Source organism: Grammomys surdaster, unplaced genomic scaffold, assembly GCF_004785775.1.
Source record: "Grammomys surdaster isolate TR1022 unplaced genomic scaffold, NIH_TR_1.0 146, whole genome shotgun sequence".
Taxonomy (NCBI): Eukaryota; Metazoa; Chordata; class Mammalia; order Rodentia; family Muridae; genus Grammomys; species Grammomys surdaster.
This window is the reverse complement of record NW_021604604.1, coordinates 111,152-136,688: the sequence shown is the minus strand read 5'-3', so window position 1 is coordinate 136,688 and position 25,537 is coordinate 111,152. Positions and strand designations below refer to the sequence as shown.

At 38.3% G+C, this 25,537-nt stretch overlaps 1 protein-coding gene across 1 annotated transcript in view; it reads left to right on the top strand.

Moving 5' to 3' along the window:
* Window positions 1–25,537, top strand: part of LOC114618956 (putative ankyrin repeat domain-containing protein 19) — a 47,557-nt gene that overhangs the window by 13,359 nt on the left and 8,661 nt on the right. Inside the window, exons 4-7 of the mRNA XM_028764788.1 lie at window positions 9,181–9,287; window positions 11,418–11,555; window positions 17,937–17,998; window positions 22,870–22,900. Of these exons, the coding sequence (XP_028620621.1) occupies window positions 9,181–9,287; window positions 11,418–11,555; window positions 17,937–17,998; window positions 22,870–22,900 (338 nt within the window). The remainder of the gene's footprint in view (window positions 1–9,180; window positions 9,288–11,417; window positions 11,556–17,936; window positions 17,999–22,869; window positions 22,901–25,537) is intronic.

The window sequence follows — 25,537 nt, the reverse complement described above, 5'->3', positions numbered from 1 at the left end:
GGGTTTGGGTAGCTGCTGTGCCCTGAATGTCCCTGGCTCCCAGATGTTTCTCTGGGGCTTAGGGAGTGAGATGGAGTTCTTACCAGCTGCTCTGAGTGCAGTGGCTCCTGGATGACCCAGGATTCAGTTTCTCCACAGGACAGGAGCAGACCGACTCTGTGTCTGCTTCAGCCCAAAGGACCAGGCAGGGGCCTGATTTGACCTTTTTAATACCTATAAATAAAGAGTCTGCCTCAGGCATTAAATATATGTTTAAAATATCAGTGTTCCCAAAATTGAGGGCTTCCTTTGTTGTTATTTTAGAATTAGATCTCTTTCACCCAAATTATATTGAATAAGACAATTATTTTACAAAGACAGTGAGAAAAACTTGTATGTTTTTTAAAAATTTTACTACAATAAGGCAGGGGATCTGGGTAAATTAACAATTATATCAAACATTATTAAAGTAAGGACATGGTATCACTTTCACTTGTACCAAAGTGGCACACACAGAGAAGTTTGAAGACAGAGAGATATATTTGTGGGTGCATCAGCTCCTAAAGGTAGTCTGTCTGGGTGGACAGTGGAAAGTGTTATTCTTTGAAGAGTGTTGTTGTAGAGTACAAGGATAGTTGTAACCCTCTTATTTGAAAGCCACAGAAAGTACTGAGCTATGATTGAGCAGCTGTGCTGTGGGGGTGGTGTGGTGTGGTGGAGAGCATTGTCACTGTTACCCCAAAATACAAAATGTTAAAATGGTCTGAGCAACAGTTCTGGACTGGACATGGAGGTATGTGACTCAGCATGGGATTTTCTTGATTCAGAGATGAACAGGCTCCCAAAGATGTGAAAGACTCACTGGTTCAAGGAAGGAGCCTATGCTGGATATGGAGGGAGCAGCAAGAAAAGGGGGAGATCCCTAAAGGGTTATGCATTTCAGTAGAGGATCTGAGTCTCTTAGTTCAAGAGGGCTGGTGTCTCAGTTAGGGTTTCTATTGCTGCAACAAATCACTATGACCAAAAGCAGGCTGAGGGGAGGGAAAGGTTTATTTGGCTTTCACTTTTACATTGTTGTTCATCATTGAACCCAGCATAGGAACTCAAATAGAGCAGTAACCTGGAGACAGGAGCTGATGCAGAGGCCATTGAGGAGTGCTGGGTACAGGCTTGCTCATTGCAGGCTATGCAACCTGCTTTCTTATAGAACTCAGCACCACCAGTCCAGTGATGGCACCACTCAGAATTGGCTGGCCCCTCCCCCATCAATCACTAATTATGACATCGTTCTACATACAGGCTGACTCTCAGCCCCACCTTAAGGAGGCATTTTCTCAGTTGAGATTTCCTCCTCTCAGATGACTATAATTTGTGTTGACACAAATTCAGCCAGCACAGCCAGCATTCAGGAGAGATGCTGAGACTGATGACTCTGGAAGAGAGATTTCTTAGAATTAATGCCATGACAGAGAGGACTAGGGTGGAGGGTGTGGGGCACATGGGTCCAGGGAGAGGTCAGGTCCAGCACCAGGGCCACACCCTGGTGGTTTATAAAAGGAATCAGAGGGAATCAGAGCCCATGTGACAGTTTCAGCATCTCTAAAGCTTTCTGAAAATGGGGGTGGTGTTCACAGTATATGCCTATAGCCCTAAGCATGGAAGGGGATGGGGAGCAGCAAGTGTCATTACCAATAACTACTGTGATGTGAACGCACTCTCTAGAGAAAGGAGGCTGGCACTGGGAAGGGCTGTTAGTTCCGGAACTGCAGTTGTAAATACTGAAAACCTAAGAGTAATAACGGTGATTAAAAATCCTTTCAATAATTTAGCTTTAGCTGTTCTGTGCAACGAATTATTCACTGGGAGAGTTAAATATGTACAGACTATAAATCAAGTACCAGGAAATTTTCAGAATAGGCAATTTTTATTTTAAATTAAATTTGATACCTGATTTTTATAAAAGTATTTTACATGTAAATGGTTTTAAAATAATCATCTATTGGTAAACACACTATCAATAAAGGTAGAAATAGTCCACAAACTTAACTTTAAAATTCTACAGAAACCTGGACTTTGAGGTCTCTTAGAGAATCAAATCCAGTCTTTTATGATTTCATCTGACTGATTTGTGCCTGGGCAGAGAGCACGTCCATTATCTGAGACCCACTCTGCAAGGAATCCATTTGAGTATTTCTTTGTGTCATGCAGTTGTTCTATGTTAGTATTTGAATCTACAGCCCTTTATTTATGGAATATTGTGATATAAGTTTCTGGGTTTTCAACATTATATTAAATTGGCATGTTGAAAGCTTTCCTGACCAGAGCTTGAGATATGGCTTGGCAGATAAAAATTACTGGCTGTTCTTCCAGAGGTCCAGAGTTCAGGTCCCAGCACCTAAGTCAGGCAGCTTACCACCACCTGTAACTTCAGTACCATGGAAATCTGACCCTTTCTTCTGGCTTTCACAGGTACCCACATGTACATGCAAATACTTACATGTGAACAAACAGACATCCTAGAGGATAAGAATTTAAAAAAAATCTTAAACAAATGTTTAAAACAATTCTTGGGCTTGGAATGTAGTTTCATTGCGGGTGCTTGCTGAGCATGCTCATGACCTTATGTGTCATCTCCAGCATAGCAAATGTTTCTCTTGTTTATACTGTAAATAATGAAACTCCCATTGGAATATCTGCAAGTCTTGTTTGGTTAGTTACACTAACCAGACAGACAAGAGGCATACTGCAAAGAACATTTTTTGTTTTCTCTTTCACATTACCCTTTAAATAGTATAAGCTATTTAGTGGCCTTTGTTAGATTATAAAGTATATATCTATGTATCTATATCATTATTAGAATTTCATTGAAAAGTCATTGGCTTTTAATTTATGACTTATACTTTGATCAAAATGAAAAGTAACTGTAAATAGTAATTAAAATAGTGCCATAGTAATCATGCATTAAAAATATTAGACCATCCAGGATAAGTGCATATACCTGTTTATCTTAGCACTTAGGAAGCTCTAGCAGGTGGAGCATGAGTTCAGGCCACTCTGGGCTACAATTGAGATCCTGAACCCCTCAAAAAGAACAGTAATACTAGGGTACTCTATTATTGTTAACAGTGAAAAAACATTTTGTCCTGAGCTTTTTAATAATAAAGACAGCCTTCAACTTATAATATCAGAAAATCCACAGGCCACTTAGTAAGAAGGATTTAAAGTCCTTTTGAAGATGCTAGATCTAATTACAAGTCAATTTTTTGTAGTGACCCATGTGGAGTGGGAGACTAAGATTGACTTCTGGGGTCCTGTATTGATATAGAGTACAACACTTACATTAAAGATAGTGAGAGATAATTTATATTAGATCAAAATATAAATGACCATGGTTCAGGAACACAGATTTAGGTCACCCTAAATTCCTATCCTAAATGTTCCAAAATGGAAGCAGTTTCATGAAATGTTTATAGTAATAGAACAAAGACAGCATAAATAAAGATGTTCTTCACATTCATTCATAGAAACAGCAGGAGAATGGTTAAAGTGAAGTGGGGAGAACCAGCTATAGGCCTCAGATGCTATCTAATGACACTCTTAGCTTTTTGGTTGGTGTGGGCTAGATGTCTGTTTGTAATAGAACTTTACCTAGTGATCAAAATATGTCAGCTCACACACAGAAAATACATGTCCATTAAGAGAGATGAAGATTGCTTAAAATAATTTGCTCTCAACTGTGATATTCCAAACTCTTTACAATTGTTGAATTTCTAATTAGTTAATTAGCCTTGCAGAAGATTGAGTGGAAGGCACAGTTACTGTCTGAGAACTTGCTTTCACATCTGCAAGCAGATGAATGTAGTGTCCTCATGACCTGAATGTAGTGTCTAAGTTAGTAGAAAAGTTTCAACATTTTCTTCAACTGACTTGTTCAAATGCTAACAGTTGGCTCAAAATGCATTGCCAAATGAAAATTAAGCCAAAACTAGTGTTACATACAATGCATGGTATTTTCACATTCTATAATAACTAATTGTTAGAACTCAGTCCAATATGGAATCATGTGAAAATTCTGAATGCTTGTGAGAAAACTCCATGAAAACAAAACATAAAATTGTTCTTGGAATGTGTTTTGTGCTTCTCCAAGTGTAATAAGTAGGCATGAATTTTCTTCAGCTGTTATTATTCATATGCCTCTGTGGAAAAACATGTTTTTGCCATGTGTGGTTTGTCCTTGTGGTTGGCCACTTTACTCATGTGACTCTTCTTAACCCTCAAAATATAACTAGTCTGTTTCCAGGTAAGATTCTGCACAGAGCCTTATCAGTCTAAGACAGAAGTGCATTGCTTTTGATAATGCACTTTCTATGATGGGTAAGGAAGGCATTCATGTCAGAATGACCTAAGACAGGCTCAGTCTTGTTTATGAAATAAAAAAGGAGAAATGGAGAACTTTTGAGGCTGCTTGGCAAGAATCTGCCATTGGCCAATGACAAGGAAATGGGCAGCTTGACAGGAATATGACATTGGCGAAGGACAAGGAAGTGGGCTTCAGGCAGGAATCTGACATTAGGCTAGAACAAAGAAGTAATTACAGGAAGAAATCTAAATCTTAGGCTAGAACAAAGAAGTAATTTCAGGCAGGAATCTAAATCTTAGGCTAGAACAAAGAAGTAGGCTTCAGACATGAAAAGGACTTTGGGCTAGGACAGCGAAGTAGGCTCAGATATTTTGGTCATCCTGATAAGCCCTTAGAAAGAATGTTCCTGGGAATGATCATAGAACTTTGTTTATTGCCTTGCTTGTTCTTTGACTATTTGTGTTTACTGTCTTGCTTGTTCCTTGACTATTTGCATCTATTGTATTGCTAGTTCCTCAACCTAGAACTGACCTTAATTAATACTTGCATGTAATTAAAATGGTATAAAAGCAAAAAGGAGGAGAGAGGATGGGATAGAGGTTTTCTGGGGTTGGGGAAATGGAGAAAGGGGATGGCATCTGAAATGTAAATAAATAAAATATCCAATAAAAATAACTAAATTGTCTGTTTCTCTGAATAAAGTTGACTATTGCATGAGACTTTAGTCACCTCACTTTTAGGTCTTGCTCCCCCAGGTTCATGCCACAGACTAGAGTGGTAAAACAGCTGATCATAAAGCCTTTCTATTGCAGCAATGGAAAATTTTTTTGGCTCTATACATGATGATAAGTTTAGTTCATTAATTCAATAAAGCAATGAAAACTTTTGCTACTATGTTCGTGATTGTTTGAGATAAAGATACATCCCCTGTCCTCAAGAACTGAGGTTTATATGGAAGCAATTACATGACCCTAAAATACCAAGATAAATGTAATAAGGGGAGCAAAATTTTATAGAAGCAAAACTCTTTCAAAGGAAGTTAAGGAGAGGACAGAGGTTCAAGTCACAACTGTAGAAAAGAGGCAACATTTCAAAGAGAAGGTATAGCATACATGAAAGCATAGAAGGGCGAGACAGGAAGGATAGTTTTTAATGTCCTCTCTTTTATCCCTTGTGTCTGGAGGCCACATCTTCACTCTTTTTTTTTCTTTTCTTTTTTAAAGATTTATTTATTTATTTTATGTACACCATTGCTGTCTTCAGACACATCAGAAGAGGGCATTAGATCCGATTACAGATGGTTGTGAGCCACCATGTGGTTGCCGGGAATTGAACTCAAGACCTCTGGAAGAACAGTTGGTGCTCTTAACTGCTGAGCCATCTTTCCAGCCCATCTTTATTCTTTGTCTGTTTCCTATGTTTATTGTTGTGTTTTATAAAAATATAAGGAAGAGAAGGAATATGTTTGGTGGAAGTGCAGTCAGGTGTTGGGGAAGGGGGTGCCTTTGTGGGCCCATGCTGAGGCATCTCTTTCCCCTGAGGGCTAGCCACATGGATGGTGTAGTATAGTTTATTCAGGGCATCAGGGCAAAGAAAAGGGAGTTGAGAGAAGGCAGAGAGAGAGAGAGAGAGAGAGAGAGAGCAGCTCCTTTTATAATGAGTCAGGCACACCTGGCTATTGCCAGATAACTGTGAGGAGGAGCCCAGGCTAAATCCCAACATGCCTATGTTTTGGTTTAATTAAAAAAGGAAAAAATTAGAAGGAGGTGATGGTGGAGCAGGAGTAAAGTCATTGTGATCTTTAGCTACTTCCTGCTGATTTGGGGGCAATGTGTCTCTGGGGAACCTAGGAAAATGAGTGTGGGGATGTTGGTCCAGTCTTAGGAGAATTGGCTGTTTCCTTGGTGTCCAAGGTCTGTGGAATTATCTATGGGTAGATCAGAAGGAGCAGGTCCAGTAGAAGAGTTTGTGTCTGTGAGAGAAGATTGGAACATCTTGTGGTTGCTTCTCTGGAGCTGTCCTGGATATAGTAAATGCCTGGACTTGACAAGATGCTGAAACACACACACACACACCACACACGCGTGTTTGGGAGAAAGAAATTTTTTCTTAGGTGTACATTTGAAACCCTGAGTTCTTGGTAGTTGGGGGAGAGATGAATCCCAATCCCAGGAACAGGAGAAGAATAGGTAAGTGTATTTATCTGGATGGAATCTATTTGGTCCATGAGAGATAGATCTGAGTGGTTTCCTGTATATTTGAACCCTTAGGTCTTAGTGGTTGGGATGAGGGAGTCCCAATTCCAGGAACAGGAGAGGAATCCTACCCTCTGGAGTAGGTAGAAAGTGGGAACTTTAGGATACTGATAAGCAGATGTACTTATCTGGATGGAGTCAGTTTGGTCCATGAGAGGTAGGTCTGAGTGGGTTTCCTGTAGCTTATAAGTTTACAGAAGATATACATTTGTTAACAACATGGACAGTCTTTAAGATAAGCTTAGAGAAGACAAAAACCTTTCATGGAGCAGAGGGAACTAAAAGGGCTTTTTCCTTCTGTCTAGGCGACTGAATATACATAATGAGAAACAATTTTAAGTTCATAATTGAGAGGCAAAGGACACTCAAAACTTTGACCTTGTAGATATAGTTGATCATATAGTTTAACTTGAGAAATGTAAAAGACAAAGAAAACTTAAAATTTTAATTTGTGACTATACAGTTGGATCATATAGTGGAATCTTTTGTTAGGGTTAGGCAAATTTATAAGAACTCAAGTAGTGTTAGGACAGTGGCATAGCAAGAAGAGGAAATATGAAGCATTTAGCTACTGGAAACTTGAGTTTTAGGTAAGGAAGTAACAGGTGACATCTGTGAAAACTTACACCTGAACTTGTGTATCGTTTATCGTGAAGCCTGAGAGCAAGGAAGACCTGTCTGTCTTTGATAAGAGATCTGGTAGTTTTAGCTAGTGAATAGATTTATCAGCTAGCAAATAAGATGACTACCTTAGGGTAAGGAGTTAGATCTGTTTTCTAGCTGTCAAGCTACAGTTACTTTAGCTGTCAACGTAGTCAGAAATCTGGGAAAGAATAAATTATATTTTACGAGTCATGTATTAGTTAAAAATGACAGAGTTTTATCTATGGTACACTACCTAAACAGTTTCCAGGTCCCTGTGGTCTCCAAGGCAACTTGGGTGGAGTCAATCTGGCTTTCAAGCCCAGAAGATGAAAAGCTTTTTCTCTGTGGAATAGATGTGCGAAATGAGAAATGATTCACCTTGACTCAGGCAGTATGAGACATTTGACTCTCAGGGTATCTTGTTTTGTGCACAGTATAGACCAAGCCCTGGCAGTGGGCAAGGCAACAGCAGTGTTGCTCAATGGTTATCATACCACAATCCAGGAAGACTCTTGCCGCTGTGTCCATATCTTCTTGGAGACCTTGTGGAGTTTCTGTCAGGCTTTGGGAGTCTCTGCCTGTTACAAGTTTAAATATTACTGAATTTAGCAGATTTCTGACAAGATTGAGAGGAGTATCTATTAAGTATAATCTATTAGACAATCAATAGAGTACCTATAACTTAATGGCAGTAGCAAAAACTGGTAAACATATACTTATAAAAGGTAGTGATCTTTAACCATATATTGTTTAAAAGTCATTATCAAGGCTGCATAGATCAAAACCCTTATCTTGTTAAGTGACTTTTATAGGTTGCATTAGCAGAGGAAAACACATGAAGACACACATACAGAGACAAGCGGCAGTTTTGACTAGTGTACACTTGGCTTAGAGTTGATGTGGATCAGAATGGAAAGAAACCAGAAAGCTGACAGTGGTGGCATGAGATCATGGCATGGGGACTGAAAGTGAGTGTGTATGGGTGGATTCAGTCCTGCGCTACAGACTGAGCTGGTCGAGTTGAGAGCGGTGTATGCCATGGGAACCGGCTGGGGTTGTTAGGAGCACCAAGCAGCCCTGGCTCTGCTCTGTGGACTATGGGCAAGCAGCACCGATCCCTCAGGAAAGAACTGAGAATGTTCCATTTCCGACCTGTGCTGGTTCACAAAGTGAGAAACGGTACATACGCACGCACAGCTGAGGCACCAGGCACATCCATGCTGCATCCTGGGCTAGACACACGTGCTCATAGCCTGAAACCTGCAGGCCTCAAGGAGCGCCACAATAGGCCAGACAGCGTGGGGGCCTATCTCTGCCCTCGCTGTCCAGGGGAGACGACAGGACAGCAGCAGCAAAGACAGCGCAGGGCTGTGTGTGCACTCATGCCTACAGCATGAAACGCCAGCTGGGTAGGGCAGTGGCAGAGGTGGTGGAGTGGAGTCCCAAGCAGAGGGGGGGAGGGGCAGGGGGAGGGGGAGGGAGAGAGGGAGAGGAAGAGGGAGAGGGAGAGGGGGAAGAAAGGGGAGAGGGAGAGGGGAGAGAAAGGAGAGAGGGAGAGGGGAGAAAGAGGAGAGAGAAGAGAGAGGGGAGAGAGAGGAGAGAGAAGAGAGAGGGGAGAGGAGAGGAGTGAGAGAGGAGGAGAGAGGGGAGGAGAGAGAGGGGAGAGAGAAGAGAGGAGAGAGAGAGGAGTAGAGGCTGGCCATGAGCATGTGGAGAGAGAGGGGGGAGGGAAACGGGGGGAGAGGGAACAGGAGGGAGAGGACAGAGCTAGAGCAAGAAGGCAAGAGAGCAAGAGAGAGAGAGAGGATGGGTGAGCAGCCCTGGTTACAGTGAGTCAGGCACACCTGGCTGTGCCAGGTAACTGTGGGGTGGAGCCTAGACTGAATGCCAACATGCCTATTGGGTTTTTGCAAAATGTAAGTTTATTTTGTTGTTTTACAGGATAACCTCACACCACTCTTGCTTGCTCTCAGGGAGAACAGACTGAAGATGGCACAATTCTTAGTAAAGATGGAAGCAAGTGTGCATGCAGTTGACTCACATAGGAGGTAGAGTCGCTTGATTCATAAAACCTTTCAATGGATGCAGCCATGCACATGAAAATAGTACACTAATAGGAACACTAAGATTAACTTACAGAAATATACTGGAAAGCAACATATATTAAATGTTAGGTAGGATTACTTTATTTATATTTATTTATTTATTTATTTATTTATTTTTGAGACAAGGTTTCTCTGTGTAGCTCTGACTGTCTTAGAACTCTGTCTTTACTCAGAAATCTACCTGCCTCTGCCTCCCAAGGGCTGGAATTAAATACGTGCGCCACCACTCCCAAATTAGAATTTCAGTAACTTAGAGTGAGTGATATATAAGGTTCATATTCTTCTTATTAATATTGACTGATTTCTTTAGTTTTTAATCTGATATTAGTACATATAATCTTGTATTAGCCAAAATGTATTAATCTTGTTTTAATACACCTTTGTTTAGAAAATTATATATTAAATATAAAAGTAAAAAAAAATCATTGTATGTTAGTTACCTTTCATATAGGTATACACGACAGAGGCAAATTAATGGAGGGAAGATTTATTTTGGGTCAAGACCTCAGAATGCATTCTTTATCTTGGCAGAGAAAGCATTCCATAGTATCCCCGTGATTGGGAGAATGTGGGAGAACTCCCCAACACCCTAAGGTCTCCACTGTAACTTAGACGTCAGTTACAACTCAAAATAAAACTCAATTACGAGATCTATGCAGGAAATTCCAGCCTGCTATTCATTGCCTGGCCTCATAGGTTTATATTTTTTTCTCCTGAAACCTTGGTGTAAATCTCCACAATCCTATGACGTTTGCATTCTTTATGTCTCAAACCAGCACCACATGGATGATGTCATGTTTTGCTGCCATACTGATAGCCAGCGCTCTACAGGTCTTGGCTAGTATCACTTCCCAGTGTTGTATGGCTGAGTCAGGGAAAACACATCTCCAATACATTAAAAATGTAATAATACACATGAAGAGTGGTCGTAAGACTATTCATAAGAGAGCTGGCTGGGGTGTTGCATACTTTTAATCCTCTTACTCAGGAGACAGAGGCATGGGCAGAGACAGAGTTTGACGTCAGCCTGATCAACATAGTGAAACATTCATATTGAGTCCCTGATTGAAAAAATGTTTATATATGTTTTACCTCAGTGCCTGTCAGCATCATTAACTGAAGGTTATTGTTGTGCCAGGAATTGTTCATTAATCCCAAAAGGCCCAAAAGGAGCTGACTCCAATGCAAGTGCATCAGGGTTTCTTTATCACAAGCTGGAGCTTGGGCCCCTGCCAACCCTGACACAGCAGGCTGGGAAGGTGAGGCCCTGAGCTTAGTTTCAGGAAAGCATTTATAGAGGCAAGAAAACAAGCAAGGGGATTTCTAACCTGGCACACATTTGATTGGGGGGCCATTATGGCCTTTAACATAATTGACTGCTGCTGGAGCCAAACTGTAAACTTAGCTTCTGCTTTTTTCCTGATTTGTGGTTGTTAGGAAGTGAAGTGCCAGGGGAAGGCTTGTAACCTGGAGGTTTAGATCTGTTGGGGAGTAACCTGGAAATCGGTGCTAGGTGCCAGCTTGTTAGTCAACCTTAGGTTAGGTTCTCTAAAATGGAATCTGAACCTGAAAGATCTGGTCTCTCGTTATAACTATCTTTGCCACTATTATCAATATAATTTTATATTGTTATTGCTATTATATTAATCATACAAATAATATCGCTTACTAGATGTAAGTATAAATTGCAAGACATCACATTAAGCCATGGAATGAATGGGGAAATCTCCTAAATCTTAGTGTACTTCAGATAAAGTTTTCTTAGTACCATAGTTGTCCATCAAAGAACACTGACTTGGGGATCCTCCTATGTAATAGAGTAATGGGAAAGAAGTCTCCTAGAGTGTTACGTCTTTTTAGCTTCGAAGATAACTTATAGTGTTGAATACTAGATCTCACAAAATAATTATGTCTATTAATAATTTTATACAGTTGAGCAAGCTAATTGGCAAAGTGTATCCAATACTTTTTAAATGTAAGTAACTTATTAAGGTTTTATTTATTAAGGTTTATTTTATTAAGGTTTTATTTATTTATTATTAAGGTTTGTAACTGAAGTTATTTTTATTTTAGAAATTCTCTCATGTATGCTGTAAGATGCGACTCGCCAGTTATGGTCAACCTTATTCTTCAACAAGGTGTCGACATAAATTTGAAAGATTTATTTGGTTGGACTGCTTTACGTTATGCTATTGAAGGTGATCGTGATGTGTAAGTAATTCTAATTAACACTAATTGTTTCAAATCATCACACAGATGAGATTTCATTGTCAGTCTCTGTAGTTTTGAAAATGTGAGTTAGTCCATTTCATCATCTAGAAACCAAGCAAAATGATGGATTACTTAAAAGTAGAAATGGATCCCCAGGTGGGTCAGTCCTTGGATGGCCCTTCCTCCAGTCTCTGCTCCATTTTGTCCCTGTCTTTCCTTTGGACAGGAACATATCTTGGTTAAAAACTTTGAGATGAGTGGGTGGCCCCATCCCTTGACTGAGGGCTGTGCCTATCTACTGGAGGTGTTCTCAACAAGTTTTATCTCCCCTTTGCTGCACTAAAGTTATCCTCATTGGGTCCTGGGAGCCTCTTGCTTCCCTGAAGTCTGGGACTCTCCAGTGGCTAACCCCAGTTCTTCATTCACCACTGCTACATATTTTTATTTGATTTTCTGACCCTGTGTACCTCTTTCCTGTCCCCTCCAGTACCTGATCCTACTCCCTTTTTTTCCCTCCCCCTCCTCTCTCCCTTCCAGGTTCCCATTCCCTCCACTTCCTGCAATCATTCTGGTCCCCACCTCTAGGCAAGACTGAAGTATCCACACCCTGGTCTTCCTTCCTCCTAAGCTCCATATGGTGGGTTGTACGTGGGCTTTGTGAGCTTTTGGGCTAATATAAACTTATCAGTGAGCACATACCATGTGTGTTCTTTTGTGATTGGGTTACCTCACTCAGGATGATATTTTCTAGTTTATCCATTTGCCTGCAAATATCATGTAGTCATTGTTTTTAGTAGCTGAGTAGTACTCCATTGTGTAAATATACCATATTTTCTGTATCGACTCTTCTGTTGAGGGACCTCTGGATTCTTTCCAGCTTCTGGCTATTATAAATAAGGCTGCTATAAACATAGTGGAACATATGTCCTTATGATATGTTGGGGCATCTTTTATGTATATACCCAGGAGTGGTATAGATAGGTCTTCAGGTAGAAGTATTTCCAATTTTCTAAGGAACCACTAGATTGATTTTCAAAGTGGTTTTACCAGCTTGCAGTCCTACCAGCAATGGAGGAGTTTCTCCACATCCTTGCCAACATCTGCTGTCACCTGCAGTTTTGATCTTAGCCATTCTGATTGGTGTGAGGTGGAATCTCGGGGTCGTTTTGATTTGCGTTTCCCTGACGACTAAGGATGAACATTTCTTTAGGTGCTTCTTGGCCATTCAAGATTCCTCAGTTGACAATTCTTTGTTTAGCTATGTATCCCATTTTCTAACAGAGTTATTTGGTTCTCTGGAGTCTAACTTCTTGAGTTCTTTATATATATTGGATATTATCCCTCTATCAGGTGTAGGATTGGTAAAGATCTCCTCTCAGTCTCTTTGCCTTTTTATCCTACTGATAGTGTCCTTTGGCTTACAGAAGCTTTGCAATTTTATGAGGTCTCATTTGTTGATTCTTGATCTTAGAGCATAAGCCATTGGTATTCTGTTCAGGAAATTTTCCCTTTTGCCTATCTGTTCAAGGCTCTTTCCTATTTTTTTCTTCTATTAGTTTCAGTGTATCTGGTTTTATGTGAAGGCCCTTTATCTACTTGGACTTGAGCTTTGTACACAGAGATAAGAATGGATCAATTTGCATCATTCTATGTACTGACCGTCAGAACATCATCATTTGTTGAAAATGTTGTCTTTTTTTCACTGGATGGTTTTAGCTTCTTTTTCAAAGATCAAGTGACCACAGGTGTGTGGGTCCATTTCTGGATCTTCAGTTCCAGTCCATTGATCTTCCTACCTGTCTCTGTACCAATACCGTGTGTGTGTGTGTGTGTGTGTGTGTGTGTGTGTGTGTGTGTGTGTTTATCACTATTGCTCTGTAGTACAGCTTGAGGTCAGGGATGGTCATTCCCCCAAAAGTTCTTTTATTCTTGAGAATAGTTTTTTGCTACCTTGGGTTTTTCATTATTTCAATTGAATTTGAGAATTGCTCTATCTCTGTGAAGAATTGAGTTGGACTTTTGATGAGGATTGCATTGAATCTGTAGATTGCTTTCGGTAAGATGGCCCCATGAGCATGGGAGATCTTTCCATCTTCTGAGGTTTTTCTTTCTTTCTTTCTTTAGAGACTTGTTGTACAGATCTTTCACTTGTTTGGTTAGAGCCAAGATATATTATATTGTTTATGACTATTATGAAGGGTGTCATTTCCATAATTTCTTTCTCAGCCTGTTTATCCTTTGAGTAGAGGAAGGCTACTGATTTGTTTGAGTTAATTTTATATCCGGCCACTTTACTGAAGTTGTTCATCAGATTTAGAAATTCTCTGGTGAAACTTTTGGGGTCACTTAAGCATACTATCAGATCATCTGCAAATAGTGATATTTTGACTTCTTCCTTTCTAATTTGTATCTCTTTGATCTCCTTTTGTTGTCTAATTGCTCAGGCTACAACTTTGAGTACTATATTGAATAAGTAGGCGGAGAGTGGGCAGCCTTGTCTTGGCCCTGATTTTAATGGGATTGCTTTGAGTTTTTCTCCATTTAGTTTGATGTTAGCTACTGGTTTGCTGTATATTGCTTTTATTATGTTTACATAGAGACCTTGAATTCCTGATCTCTCCAATACTTTTAACATGAAGGGCTGTTGTATTTTTTCAAGGGCTTTTTCAGCATCTAATGAGATGATCATGTGGTTTTTTTATTTGAGGTTGTTTATCTAGTAGATTACATTTATGGGTTTCTGTATATTGAACCATTCTTGCATTTCTGCGATGAAGCCTACTTGATCGTGGTGAATGATTGTTTTGATGTACTTTTGGATTTGGTTTGGGAGAATTTTATTGAGTATTTTTCCATCGATATTCATAAAGGAAATTGGTCTGAAGTTCTCTTCCTTTGTTGGGTCTTTGTGTGGTTTAGGTATCAGTCTAACTATGGCTTCATAGACAGAATTTGGTAGTGTTCCTTCTGTTTCTATTTTGTGGAATAGTTTGAGAAGTATTGATATCAGGTTTTCTTTGAAGGTCTGATAGAATTCTGTACTAAAACTTTCTGGTCCTGGGCTTTTTTTTTTCGGTTGGGAGACTTATAATGACTGCTTCTATTTCCTTAGAGTTATCAGACTGTTTAGATGGTTTATCCAATCCTAATTTAACTTTGGTACTAGCTATCTGTCTAGAAAACCATCATTTTCATCTAGATTTTTCAGTCTTGTTGAGCATAGACTCTTAGTAGGATCTGATGATTTTTTGAATTTCCTCAGTTTCTGTTGTTATGTCTCTGGTTTCATTCCTGATTTTATTAATTTGGATTCTGTCTAGTTCCCTCTAGTTAGTTTGGCTAAGAGTTTATTTATCTTGTTGATTTTCTCAAAGAATAAGCTTTCAGTTTTGTTGATTCTTTATATAGTTCTTTTTGTTTCTATTTGGTTGATTTCAGCCCTGAATTTGATTATTTCCTGCAGTCTAGTCCTCTTTGGTGTATTTGATTCTTTTTGTTCTAGAGCGTTCAAGTGTGCTGTTAAGTGACTAGTGTATGATCACTCCAAGTTGTTTTTATAGGCACTCAGGGCTATGAGTTTTCCTCTTACCACTGCTTTTTCTTGTATCCCACAAGTTTGGATATGTTGTGCCTTCATTTTCATTAAATTATAAAAAGTCTTTCATTTCTTTCTTTATTTCTTCCCTGACCAAGTTATCATTGAGTAGAGAGTTGTTCAGCTTCCATGTGCATGTGGGATTTCTGTTGTTTTTGTTGTTATTGAAGACCATCCTTAGTCTGTGTGGTCCAGTAGAATACATGCGATTAATTCAATGTTCTTGTATATGAAGTTTGTTTTGTTTGGTCTATTTTTGAGTACCATGAGGTGCTGAGAAAAAGGTATATTCTTTTGTTTTTTGGAAGAAATGTTCTGTATTTATCTGTTAAATCCATTTGGTTCGTAATTTCTGTTAGTTTCACTGTGCCTTTGATTAGTTTCTGTTTCCATGATCTGTCCATTGGTGAGAGTGGGGTGTTAAAGTCTCCTACTATTATTGTGTGAGATTCAATGTGTGCTTTGAGCTTCAGTAATGTTTCTTTTACAAATGTGGGTACCCTGCATTTGAGGCAGAGATATTCAGAATTGAGAGTTCATTTTGGTTGATTTGTTTTTTATGAGTATGTAGGTTCCTTTCTCATCTCTTTTGATAACTGTTGGTTGAATATCTATTTTATTGTTTATTAGAATGGCTACTCCAGCTTGTTTTTTAGGACTATTTGCTTGAAAAATTGTTTCCAACCTTTTACTCTGAGGTAGTGTCTGTCTTTGTCACTGAGGTGTGTTTCCTGTATGCAGCAAAATGTTGGGTTCTGTTTACCTATCCAGTCTGTTACCCTATGTCTTTTTTATTGGACAGTTGAATTCATTGATATTGAGAGATATAAAGTCCAATGACTGTTGCTTCCAGTTATTTTTATTGTTGAGGTGGAATTATGTTTGTGTGTTTCTTTTGTGTTTGTTGTGAGAAGATTACTTTCTTGCTTTTTCTTGGGTGTAGTTTCCCTCCTTGGGCTAGAGTTTTTCCTTCTATTATCCTATGTAGGGCTGAATTAGTTAAAATATTATTTAGATTGGTTTTGTCATGGAATACCTTGGTTTCTCCATCTATTGTAATTGAGAGTTTTGCTGGGTATAGTTACCTGGGCTGGCATTTTTGCTCTCTTAGGGTCTGTATGCCATCTGCCCAAGATTTTCTGGTTTATGGAGTCTCTGTTGAGATGTCTGGTGTAATACTGATAGGTCTGTCTTTATATGTTACTTGACATTTTTCTCTTACCACTTTTAATATTTTTTCTTTGTTCTATGTATTTGGTATTTTAATCATTATGTGATGAGAGGAGTTTCTTTTCTGGTCCCATCTGTTTGGTGTTCTGTAGACTTCTTATATGTTTATAGGCATCTCTTTCTTTAGATTAGGGAAGTTTTCTTTAATTTTATGAAGATGTATGCTGGACCTTTCAGTTGGGAATCTTTACTCACTCTACACTTATTATTCTTAGGTTTGATCTTCTCATCGTGTCCTGGATTTCTTGAATGTTTTGAGTTAGGAGTTTTTTGCTTTTTGTATTTTCTTTGTTGTGTCCATGTCTTTTATTGTATCTTCTACATCTGATATTCTCTCTTTTATCTCTTATATTCTGTTGGCGATACTTGCATTTGTGACTCCTGCTCTCTTTCCTAGGTTTTCCATCTCTAGAGTTGTCTCCCTTTGTGTTTTCTTTATTGTTTCTATTTCCAGTTTTAAATCCTGGACAGTTTTGTTCAATTCCTTCACTGGTTCAATTATGTTTTCCTGTATTTCTTTGATAGATTTATGTATTTCCTCTTTAAGATCTTCTACTTGTTTACCTGTTTTTTCCTGTATTTCTTTAAGGCAGTTATTTATGTCCTACTTAAAGTCCTCTATCATCTTCATGAGATGCGAGTTTAGATCTGAATCTTGCTTTTTAGGTGTGTTGGGGTATCTAGGGCTTGCTGTGGTGAGAGAACTGGGTTTTAATGTTTCCAAGTAGTATTGGTTTCTGATGTTTATATTCTTGCACTTGCCTTTTGCCATCTGGTTAGCTCTGGTGTTAACTGGCCTTGGTGTCTCTGCTTGAGCCTTTCCCTCCTGCAAGTCTGTGATCCCATGATCCTGTGATCCTGTGCTCCTGTGATCCTGGATGTGTCAGAACATTTGGGGGTTAAGCTGCATATGGGTGTGGCCTGAGTGGGTGGGGAACCAGAGTATAGGCTCCACTACAGTTGCAGGTGCAAACCAGAAGGAACATGAGTCTCTGGCTGGGTGGGGTCCCTGAGTTCCCTGGGTCTTCACCTCTTTATATTTTTATGTAGCTAAGTCTTCATAGTAACTTGAGCTAAAGCAGTAAAGTATTACTTTTAGAAGTCTAAGAGTTTTATTATCAGAGACATGGTATCTAGCCATAGCTGTAGGTCATGAAGTGTCAACTGTCTCGGTGGTTATAGTATGTCCCAATGTGTCAGGATAACTTGGCTGTGAGTCTCTGCATCTGTTCCTACCACAATGCACTTTCATTCCTTTGTATCTATAAGCCATAACCAACCTTCCATTTTATCTGTTGCCTTGGCTGTAGTATTTTATTACTATAGAAAAGTAACTAATGCAATATGTGCTGCCTTTATTCATCACTATTTCTTTGTAATTTACTTATCTATGTAAAAGCTTAATAAAAATATTCTCAAGTTCACAGTTCTGAAGACTATACCAACACACCCTGATTCCACCTGAAACACTCTTAATAATTTAGTGTGTCTGGCATGGTTTTCAAACCAATATTAAAGTAATGATTACATGTACCACATTTTTTTGTATGTGGCAGGAGGACAATACTTTTGGAGTATGAGTATAACCTGATACAAAGCTTAAGAGAGAGAAATCAAGGTAAGATCTCTTGGTAATTGTATTCCAGAAGTAATGTCAGGGTAAGGAAATTCTAACTCAAAAAAATTTCAAAACTAACTGTAAGTTGCCTTTATTTTTTCTTTCTAGTTTAGAGTTCAGAATTATGAAGAAATTAATTGTATGAAATTTTCAATCTTAAATGACATTATTTGAGGAGAAAAATGAACTAATTTTGGCACTTAAAATATTGTATGTCCTTGTATATACAAAAAAGATCCCCCAAATTAGTATATATAATAGTAACTGTCACATTGTAGCAAATTGGGCATGTTTTAAAATGGGTTTTAATTGTTTATAAGAATATATTGTATCACATAGTTGAATATTATTTACTTAGTAATATGTGTCATGAAGCATGAATAATGTTAAAGCATTTTGATGTTTTCTTTCCTGTATTGTTAGTCAAAAAATTCAACTTTCTGTGTTTTCAAACTATTCAATCTAGACTATAACACTCATTTACTATTTCTATGGTTTTGTATATTTTTTTTAATAGTTGCACATGAATATACTGTGTTTTTATCAAACATCTATTTCTTCTGCTTCCTCAAATTTATTTATTCCTCACATGTAACTTCCATAATTTTCACTTTCCAGTTTCATGTGTATCCTTTCCTGTTTCAATATCCAATGAGTCCATGTAGTGCTGCTGTACATGCATGGGTGTGGTACCATCTACTAGAGATGGGTAGCTTCTCAGAGCCAACATCTCTGAGGAAAACTGACTCTTCCTCCAAAAGAAGCCACAAATGCCAGTAGCTCTTTGGTAGGAGTGGGACCTGCATAGGATCAAGTTTGTGATTTTTAAATGTCTCCACTTCAGGTGACTACCTCTTGTGATAATATACAGAAACACTAGGCTGACTAAATGTATATTACATTAAAACATCATTAATTTTGTCAGGGAATTGAATCCAGATTGCCATTCTCGGCAAGTGCTGTAAACCGCTAGCTATTTAAAGCAATTCCATTAAAAACAGGAATGACACGGGGTGTCCATTATCCCCACACATTTTTAATATAGTTCTTAAAGAACTAGTAAGTATTATAAAACAAGAAAAAGAAATTAAAAGGATACAAATAGAAAAAGAAAAAGTTAAATTGTTCCTATGTAAAGATGACATGATAGTATATGCAAGAGATCCCCAAAATTCCACCAGAAAACTTATAGAAGTGATCAACAATTTCAGCAAAGTGGCAGGATACAAATATCAACTTAAAAAATCAGTAGCTTTCCTCTATGTCAACATCAAAACACTCTGAGAAAGAAAGGATGGAAACACTCCCATTTACAATAGCCTCAAGTTCAAGGCCAGCCTGGTTTACAGAGTGAGTTCTAGGACAGCCAGGGCTAGACAGAGAAACCCTGTCTCGAAAAAAACAAAAACAAAACAAATCAAAACAAAACAAAAAACCCTGATAGACTCAAAAACCTGAAGTATCTAGGAATAAACCCAACTAAGAAAGTAAAACTTTTACAATGAAAACATTAAATCTTTGAAAAAAGAGTTTGAGGAAGAAACTAAAAAAACGGAAAGCCATTTCATGCTCATGTTTTGATAGAATTAGTATTGTGAAATTGGCCATTCAGTCTAAAGCAGTTTTCAGATTTGATGCGATCCCAATAAAATTCCCATCTCATTCTTCCAATAAAAACCCTAACATCCATATTGATCCACAAAAGGCCCAGATAGCCAAAGTAATCCTAATTCAAGCTTTTTTTTTAATATTTAGGATAACCTTGGTTATAGTTTTAGGTAGAATAGAATATTCCCTTATATGTATAAGGGAAAACCCGCCAGAATAACAGCAGATGATTTCTCTGTGGAAACTTCAATAGCTAGAAGAGTCTCAAGCAGTGCATACCAAGACCTGAAAGATCTTGGATGACAACATAGACTATTGTACCCAGCAAAACTATCTACCACAGTTGAAGGAGAATGAGAAATTTGCCACGATACAAACAGGCTAAATATTTTATGCCCGCCAAATCAACTTTATACAGGATACTGGAAACAATACTTCAGAGTCAAGAGAGAAATGCACATAGCCAGGAGAATATAGACATAAAGCAAATGAAACTCATGGAGATTAAACACTCATCACTGAGTGAGGAACAGATCAAAGTAAAAATCAAGACAAACGTAAAAAAAATCTTGAACTAAATGAAAATGAAGACACAATAAAACCAAGCCTCTAGGACACACTGAAAGCAGTACTATAAGGGAAATTCATAGACGTGGGTCCCTACAGTAAAACTTCAGAAAGAGCACAAATAAACAACTTAATAGTGCAACTCTAGAATTTGGAAAACCCCAAAGAAACCAAACTCAGGTCTACTAGACTCCAAAAAATAATAAAAATTAGTCCCAAGTGGTGGTCTGCCCTGGTTCCCAAGGTTAGCTGCTGCAGAACTGTGCACATTTCCCAAGCCATCCATTCACCCCCTGTAACTAGCCTGCCCAAACTGGCTGCTGCTAGCTGCTTTAATTCCCTAGCCCTGTAAAATGAAAACTCCAGAGGCTTGTAATTTACCAGCCAGATTTATAACAGTAAATCCTCAATCCCCAAAATGCCCACACAAAGAACTCAAAACTCAATTGATATAGACACAAGCTGCACATGTAGATTGGACAGATGTGCCCTACATTACTCAGTCGTCTATCTATAAAGTTCCCAGTTACTTATGGCTCCTAGGACCACATGGTCTGGCTCAGCATCCTCTCCTTCATGTACCATCTTGTTTCTCCCGTCTCAGTCTGTTTCCATTTCTCTCTCTCTCTCTCTCTCTCTCTCTCTCTCTCTCTCTCTCTCTCTCCCCTCTTTCCCCTCTCTCTCTCTTTCTCTCTCTCTCTTCTTTCTTTCTCTCTCTCTAAAACTTTCCATTCCACCTTCTTTTTCCACTGCCAAATTATGGGACTTATCTGACTAATAAGATTTCATCTGACCTCACCTGCATACAGGCTCCCCTGTTGAGGGGACAGAAAAAACAGACAGCAATCTACATTTCCCCCCTTTTTGTCCAATTAAAAGGCTCTTTTCTCTCAGATATAAATTTAGCACAACTATTACCATTCTATAATGTATGAAGTATAAGATACACCTAATACCAAGTCCATCATTTTTTGTCAATTAAATAAAGCACTCTACCATCTATCCTAACGTAAAAAGGCTTATAATCTATACCTGTTACGTCCGGGTTTAGTTTGTATACTACCTGAAAAATATCTTCATATATATATATATTCTCTCAATGCTGAATAGCTTGAGTTGGCTAAGAGATATGATTAGTCTTTCATCCTGCCAGAATTCAGAGAGTGACATAAAATTTACCTGAAAATACAGGAAGCACTAACATAGCTTCCGAAACTGAAACAAATTATAGAGACAACTATCTACCTACACAGTCCCTTGTTTCTCAACACGTTGGAGCATCAGTCTGTGGCTGTTTGGCCCAGGATAAATTGACAGACGTTTGTAACACAGAATTATGAAGTATTGATTACCCTGTCTTGGTAGAGATTATCTGTATAGTGTGTCCTTTTTCTGGATAGTATTTTTGTCTGTTGATGAATAGGCAATTTTTGCCCAGTGTCTACTTTGCCATGATGTACAACCTCACCAGGATGTATAGATGTTCAGTTTCATTTTGAATTCAAGAATGGGGTGCTGTCAGGAGCAGATTTGTCTCAACAACAACTGATTAAGTAACATTAAATATCATATTCTGTGGATTTCTGATGCGTTTGAAAACTATCTATCTATGTAAACTAATCTGGAGTGTTGTCCTTTAACTACTCTCAGCTATTTCTAATTAAAATCTCTTGAAAAATACCCTAACAATAAACTCAGAGCCAAGACTTTGCTATCTGGCCCTTAACTCATATGCTTAGTCATCTAAAATAAGTTTGTAATGGCAGTTATAGAAGGCCTGGCTATAAGCTTTGTATTCTTAAATTTTTGTATCACTAGAAGAACTTCATACCAATGAAAAACTTAAATCAGTATCAAAATAAATTCTGTACCAAAGTAAGAAATTATAACTTCAACTTTGTAGCAATTATAAAGATTTCTACCAAATAATATTATGACTACACAATCAATTCTAGCTATTTCCTCCCTGTTCAAATTATGACCATTTCTAAATTCCCTAGAAAAACAACCTAGAATAACAACCTCTAGTCCCCCAAACCAAGGTAACCTGGACGACAACTTTTATAACTTCTTCCTGCTGAATTTGGGCATTGAGATATCTTTGAAGGGCGATATAAGGGTAGGACAAATGGGAGAGTTGGTTAGGCATTAAGAAGGCAATGCCAACAATTGTTATTCATCTCTGATGTCTGTGTCCTGATGGCTCTGTCTGAAAATCCATAACAACATGAGCTCAAGCGGGTCAGTTCAGCATGTCTGACAATGAATCTCACCAAAGCTGTACATTCTGCAATATACAAATCTCAAAACAAAATTTAAGTACCATCAAGATATCTTAGAATTATTCCTTGTGTAGTTAGTTTAGAAAATTAAGCTGTTTGCATGACACTGTCAGTTTATGGAAAGAAACTTATTCTGCTAATGGCACCATGGGCACCATGCTCTGTCAGTCTGTTGTGCTCAGCTGTGATTGTGGTTGTAATACATGGCAATCTATTATAAGGCATCACATTTTGACATATTCCATTTTTTTGTATACAATAATGACAAGGAGAAACAATCTTTAATACATCACTTGCTTGCAAGTAATATACCTCATATTGACGGTAGAATATTCTCATGCTTAATACTGCACTTTAAATACTTAACAGTATTATTTTATCTACACAAGGTAACTTGTGTCTTTTCTTTGTTAGCATTTCAGAGTTCTGAAAACTGTTCAATCAGGTAGGACTTGTGAATTTAAGAGATAATGTCAATTGATTATAGAATAGGATGAAAGGAAACTTTGTGTTGCTGTACTTTGTCCATATTGTAAGTTTAAAACATGTTTCTTATTATAGTTATTGAAACATTTGTGCAAAAGGACCTGTGCTATTATGACATTTCTTTTACTTAAGCAACCACCATTCAGAGTCTGATTAACTGTTCTATCAAGTCATGATTAACAAGTATTCAGCTCATTATGTATATGTCAGACTACCTCATTCTATAATGAATTATCTTGTTTCTCTTCATAGACTGAAAAGCTCCTATATAGCACAGGGGCAAGAAGATAGATACATATAAAGTCAATTCAGAAAATCAATTATGATTTTATGTTAAATATGCTTTAAAGTTTGCCTAAGAAACACAGTTATAATCCCAAAATGTATCTTAATGCTTAAAAAGAAATACTATTAAAAAGTATCTTTTACCGCACACAAGGTTTTTGGGGCAGATGTCACTTAAGCGTGCCTATGAAGTCACACGTGGTATATAGCAATATCTCCATATTGTGCGAAGAATGCTTTCCTGGATGTGCAGAGTGACTGCATGTGCAGTGTGCATTTAGATCGAGGAGATTTAAACTTGACACACTAATTTCTCAGTTGGCCTTTGTTGCAAACATTCATCTGAGACTAGGAAAATAGTCTTTTTTTTCTTTTCTTTTTTTCTATAACTGCACTTTTTTCTGATTTCATACTTCCCTTCCTTTTTTGTTTGTTTTTGAGACAGGGTTTCTCTGTGTAGCCCTGGCTGTCCTAGAACTCACTGTGAGACCTGACTGGCCTCAAACCCACAGAGATCCACCTGCCTCTGCCTCTTGAGTGTTGGGATTATAGGTGTGCACCACCACTGCCTCACTTATTTTTGCTTTGGTTCATGACTTCTTTTCATGCTCATAGAGGAAAAAAAAAAGCACAAGGATTTCAAGATTCTAAGTATTCTTTGGAAACTAACAAACTGGCCTCTAGCTCATCAACCTGAGCTTTTATCATAGAATGAGTGACTGTTGCGATGGAGAATCTTAGACTTACAGATACTAAAGCAGTATATCTGGGTATAGTAAACATGAAACTCATATTAATTAATTGTAAGGCCAGTTCTCTTATTTATCAGTTTATGGGGTATTTTATAATAGAATGGATCAATGAGTCCAGTCATCCCATAGTAGGAAGATGAAATTAGCAAATGATTGAACAGGGGGAGGTTAATGATGGAATAAATGGGGTAAGGCAAATTTAGAAAGGAAGAATATTGGACTTGATTCAAAGGAACAGGAATTTAGAGCAGAGATCAGGATCCTAGTTTTATGATAAGTTTGATAAAGACAACACAAAACTATAGACATAAGACATTGAAAGTTTCCAGGTAATTCTGACAAATTTGTTCCCTTTGATTGCTTAGTACTAGAAATTGATAAAATTCCCTTTGAAAGTTGTTAATATCACCCAAGACACTGGAGAACGTCTCTATAAAAACTAGGGATGTTGCACTATTTATTTGACCTCATTTTATAGAGAGTGGATTAGAGTCCCTTATGTACCCTGGGCAGGTGTCTTCTCAATGGTACTTCTTTTCCAACTCACTGCTATTCTTCTTATGTATATTCATGGTCAAGATTTACAATTGGTCGGCAAAAGGCCCTTGAACTTAACAGTTGGCACCAGGATGTTGTGAGTTCATGAGTTCAATGGCCTGCTCATGTCCACCAAACACTGTTGGTTGTAGTCCTCACTAATCCCTGGCTTTTATTAGTCTCTCTGTGTCCTCTTGTTCCTTATTTGTGTTGAAGATGTCTCATTTAAGCCTGAGCACTCCACAGACACATACTCTCTGAAATTTGACCATGTGTGAGTCTCTATATCAACCACTTTCTTCTGCAAAGACTCACTTTTCAGATGGAAACTAAGAACTGCACTTTTCTATGGGTCTAGAGACAAATATTTACAAGGAAGTCTGATATGGCGCTCTTAGCAAAATTACATATATTTCTTCCTGTGAGGAGAGCCTTCAATAAATCAGAAAGCAGTTGGTTTACTCATAGGATTATTTTATGCACAGCCATATCATCTTACCTGGCTGTTAATTATTGTTGCCTGTAAGTGTTCACAGCTGGGTAAGACTTTTGCTTTTCTCACCTTGCTGCTAGCATAGGATCTTTTAGTACTATGAAAGCTAGTCAGGAAGAAGGAAGCTTCCTAGTAAGTACCAGCTTGACTTCTTCATTCCCTGTAACCAGAGTATGTGGTGTTCCCTGTGGCCGCAGTCTGTAGTATTCCCTGTGACCACGGTATGTGGTGTCTTCTACAATGGAGTCTTACATACAGTCTGGTGGGCATCTGAGATTAATGGCAATAGCTATATTGGTTTCTTTTTTTTTTGTGGGGGGGGAGTCTCTGGGGTTTCTTTGACCAGCAACTCCAGAGGAAGAATTCTACACACAGAATTGGGATTTTGGTTTGCTAACCTTTAGCCTCTATACAACTCTATTAAACTCTCTGTCTCTGTCTGTCTTTCTCTGTCTCTGTCTCTCTGTCTCTCTCTGTCTCTGACACACACACACACACACACACACACACACACACACACACACACACA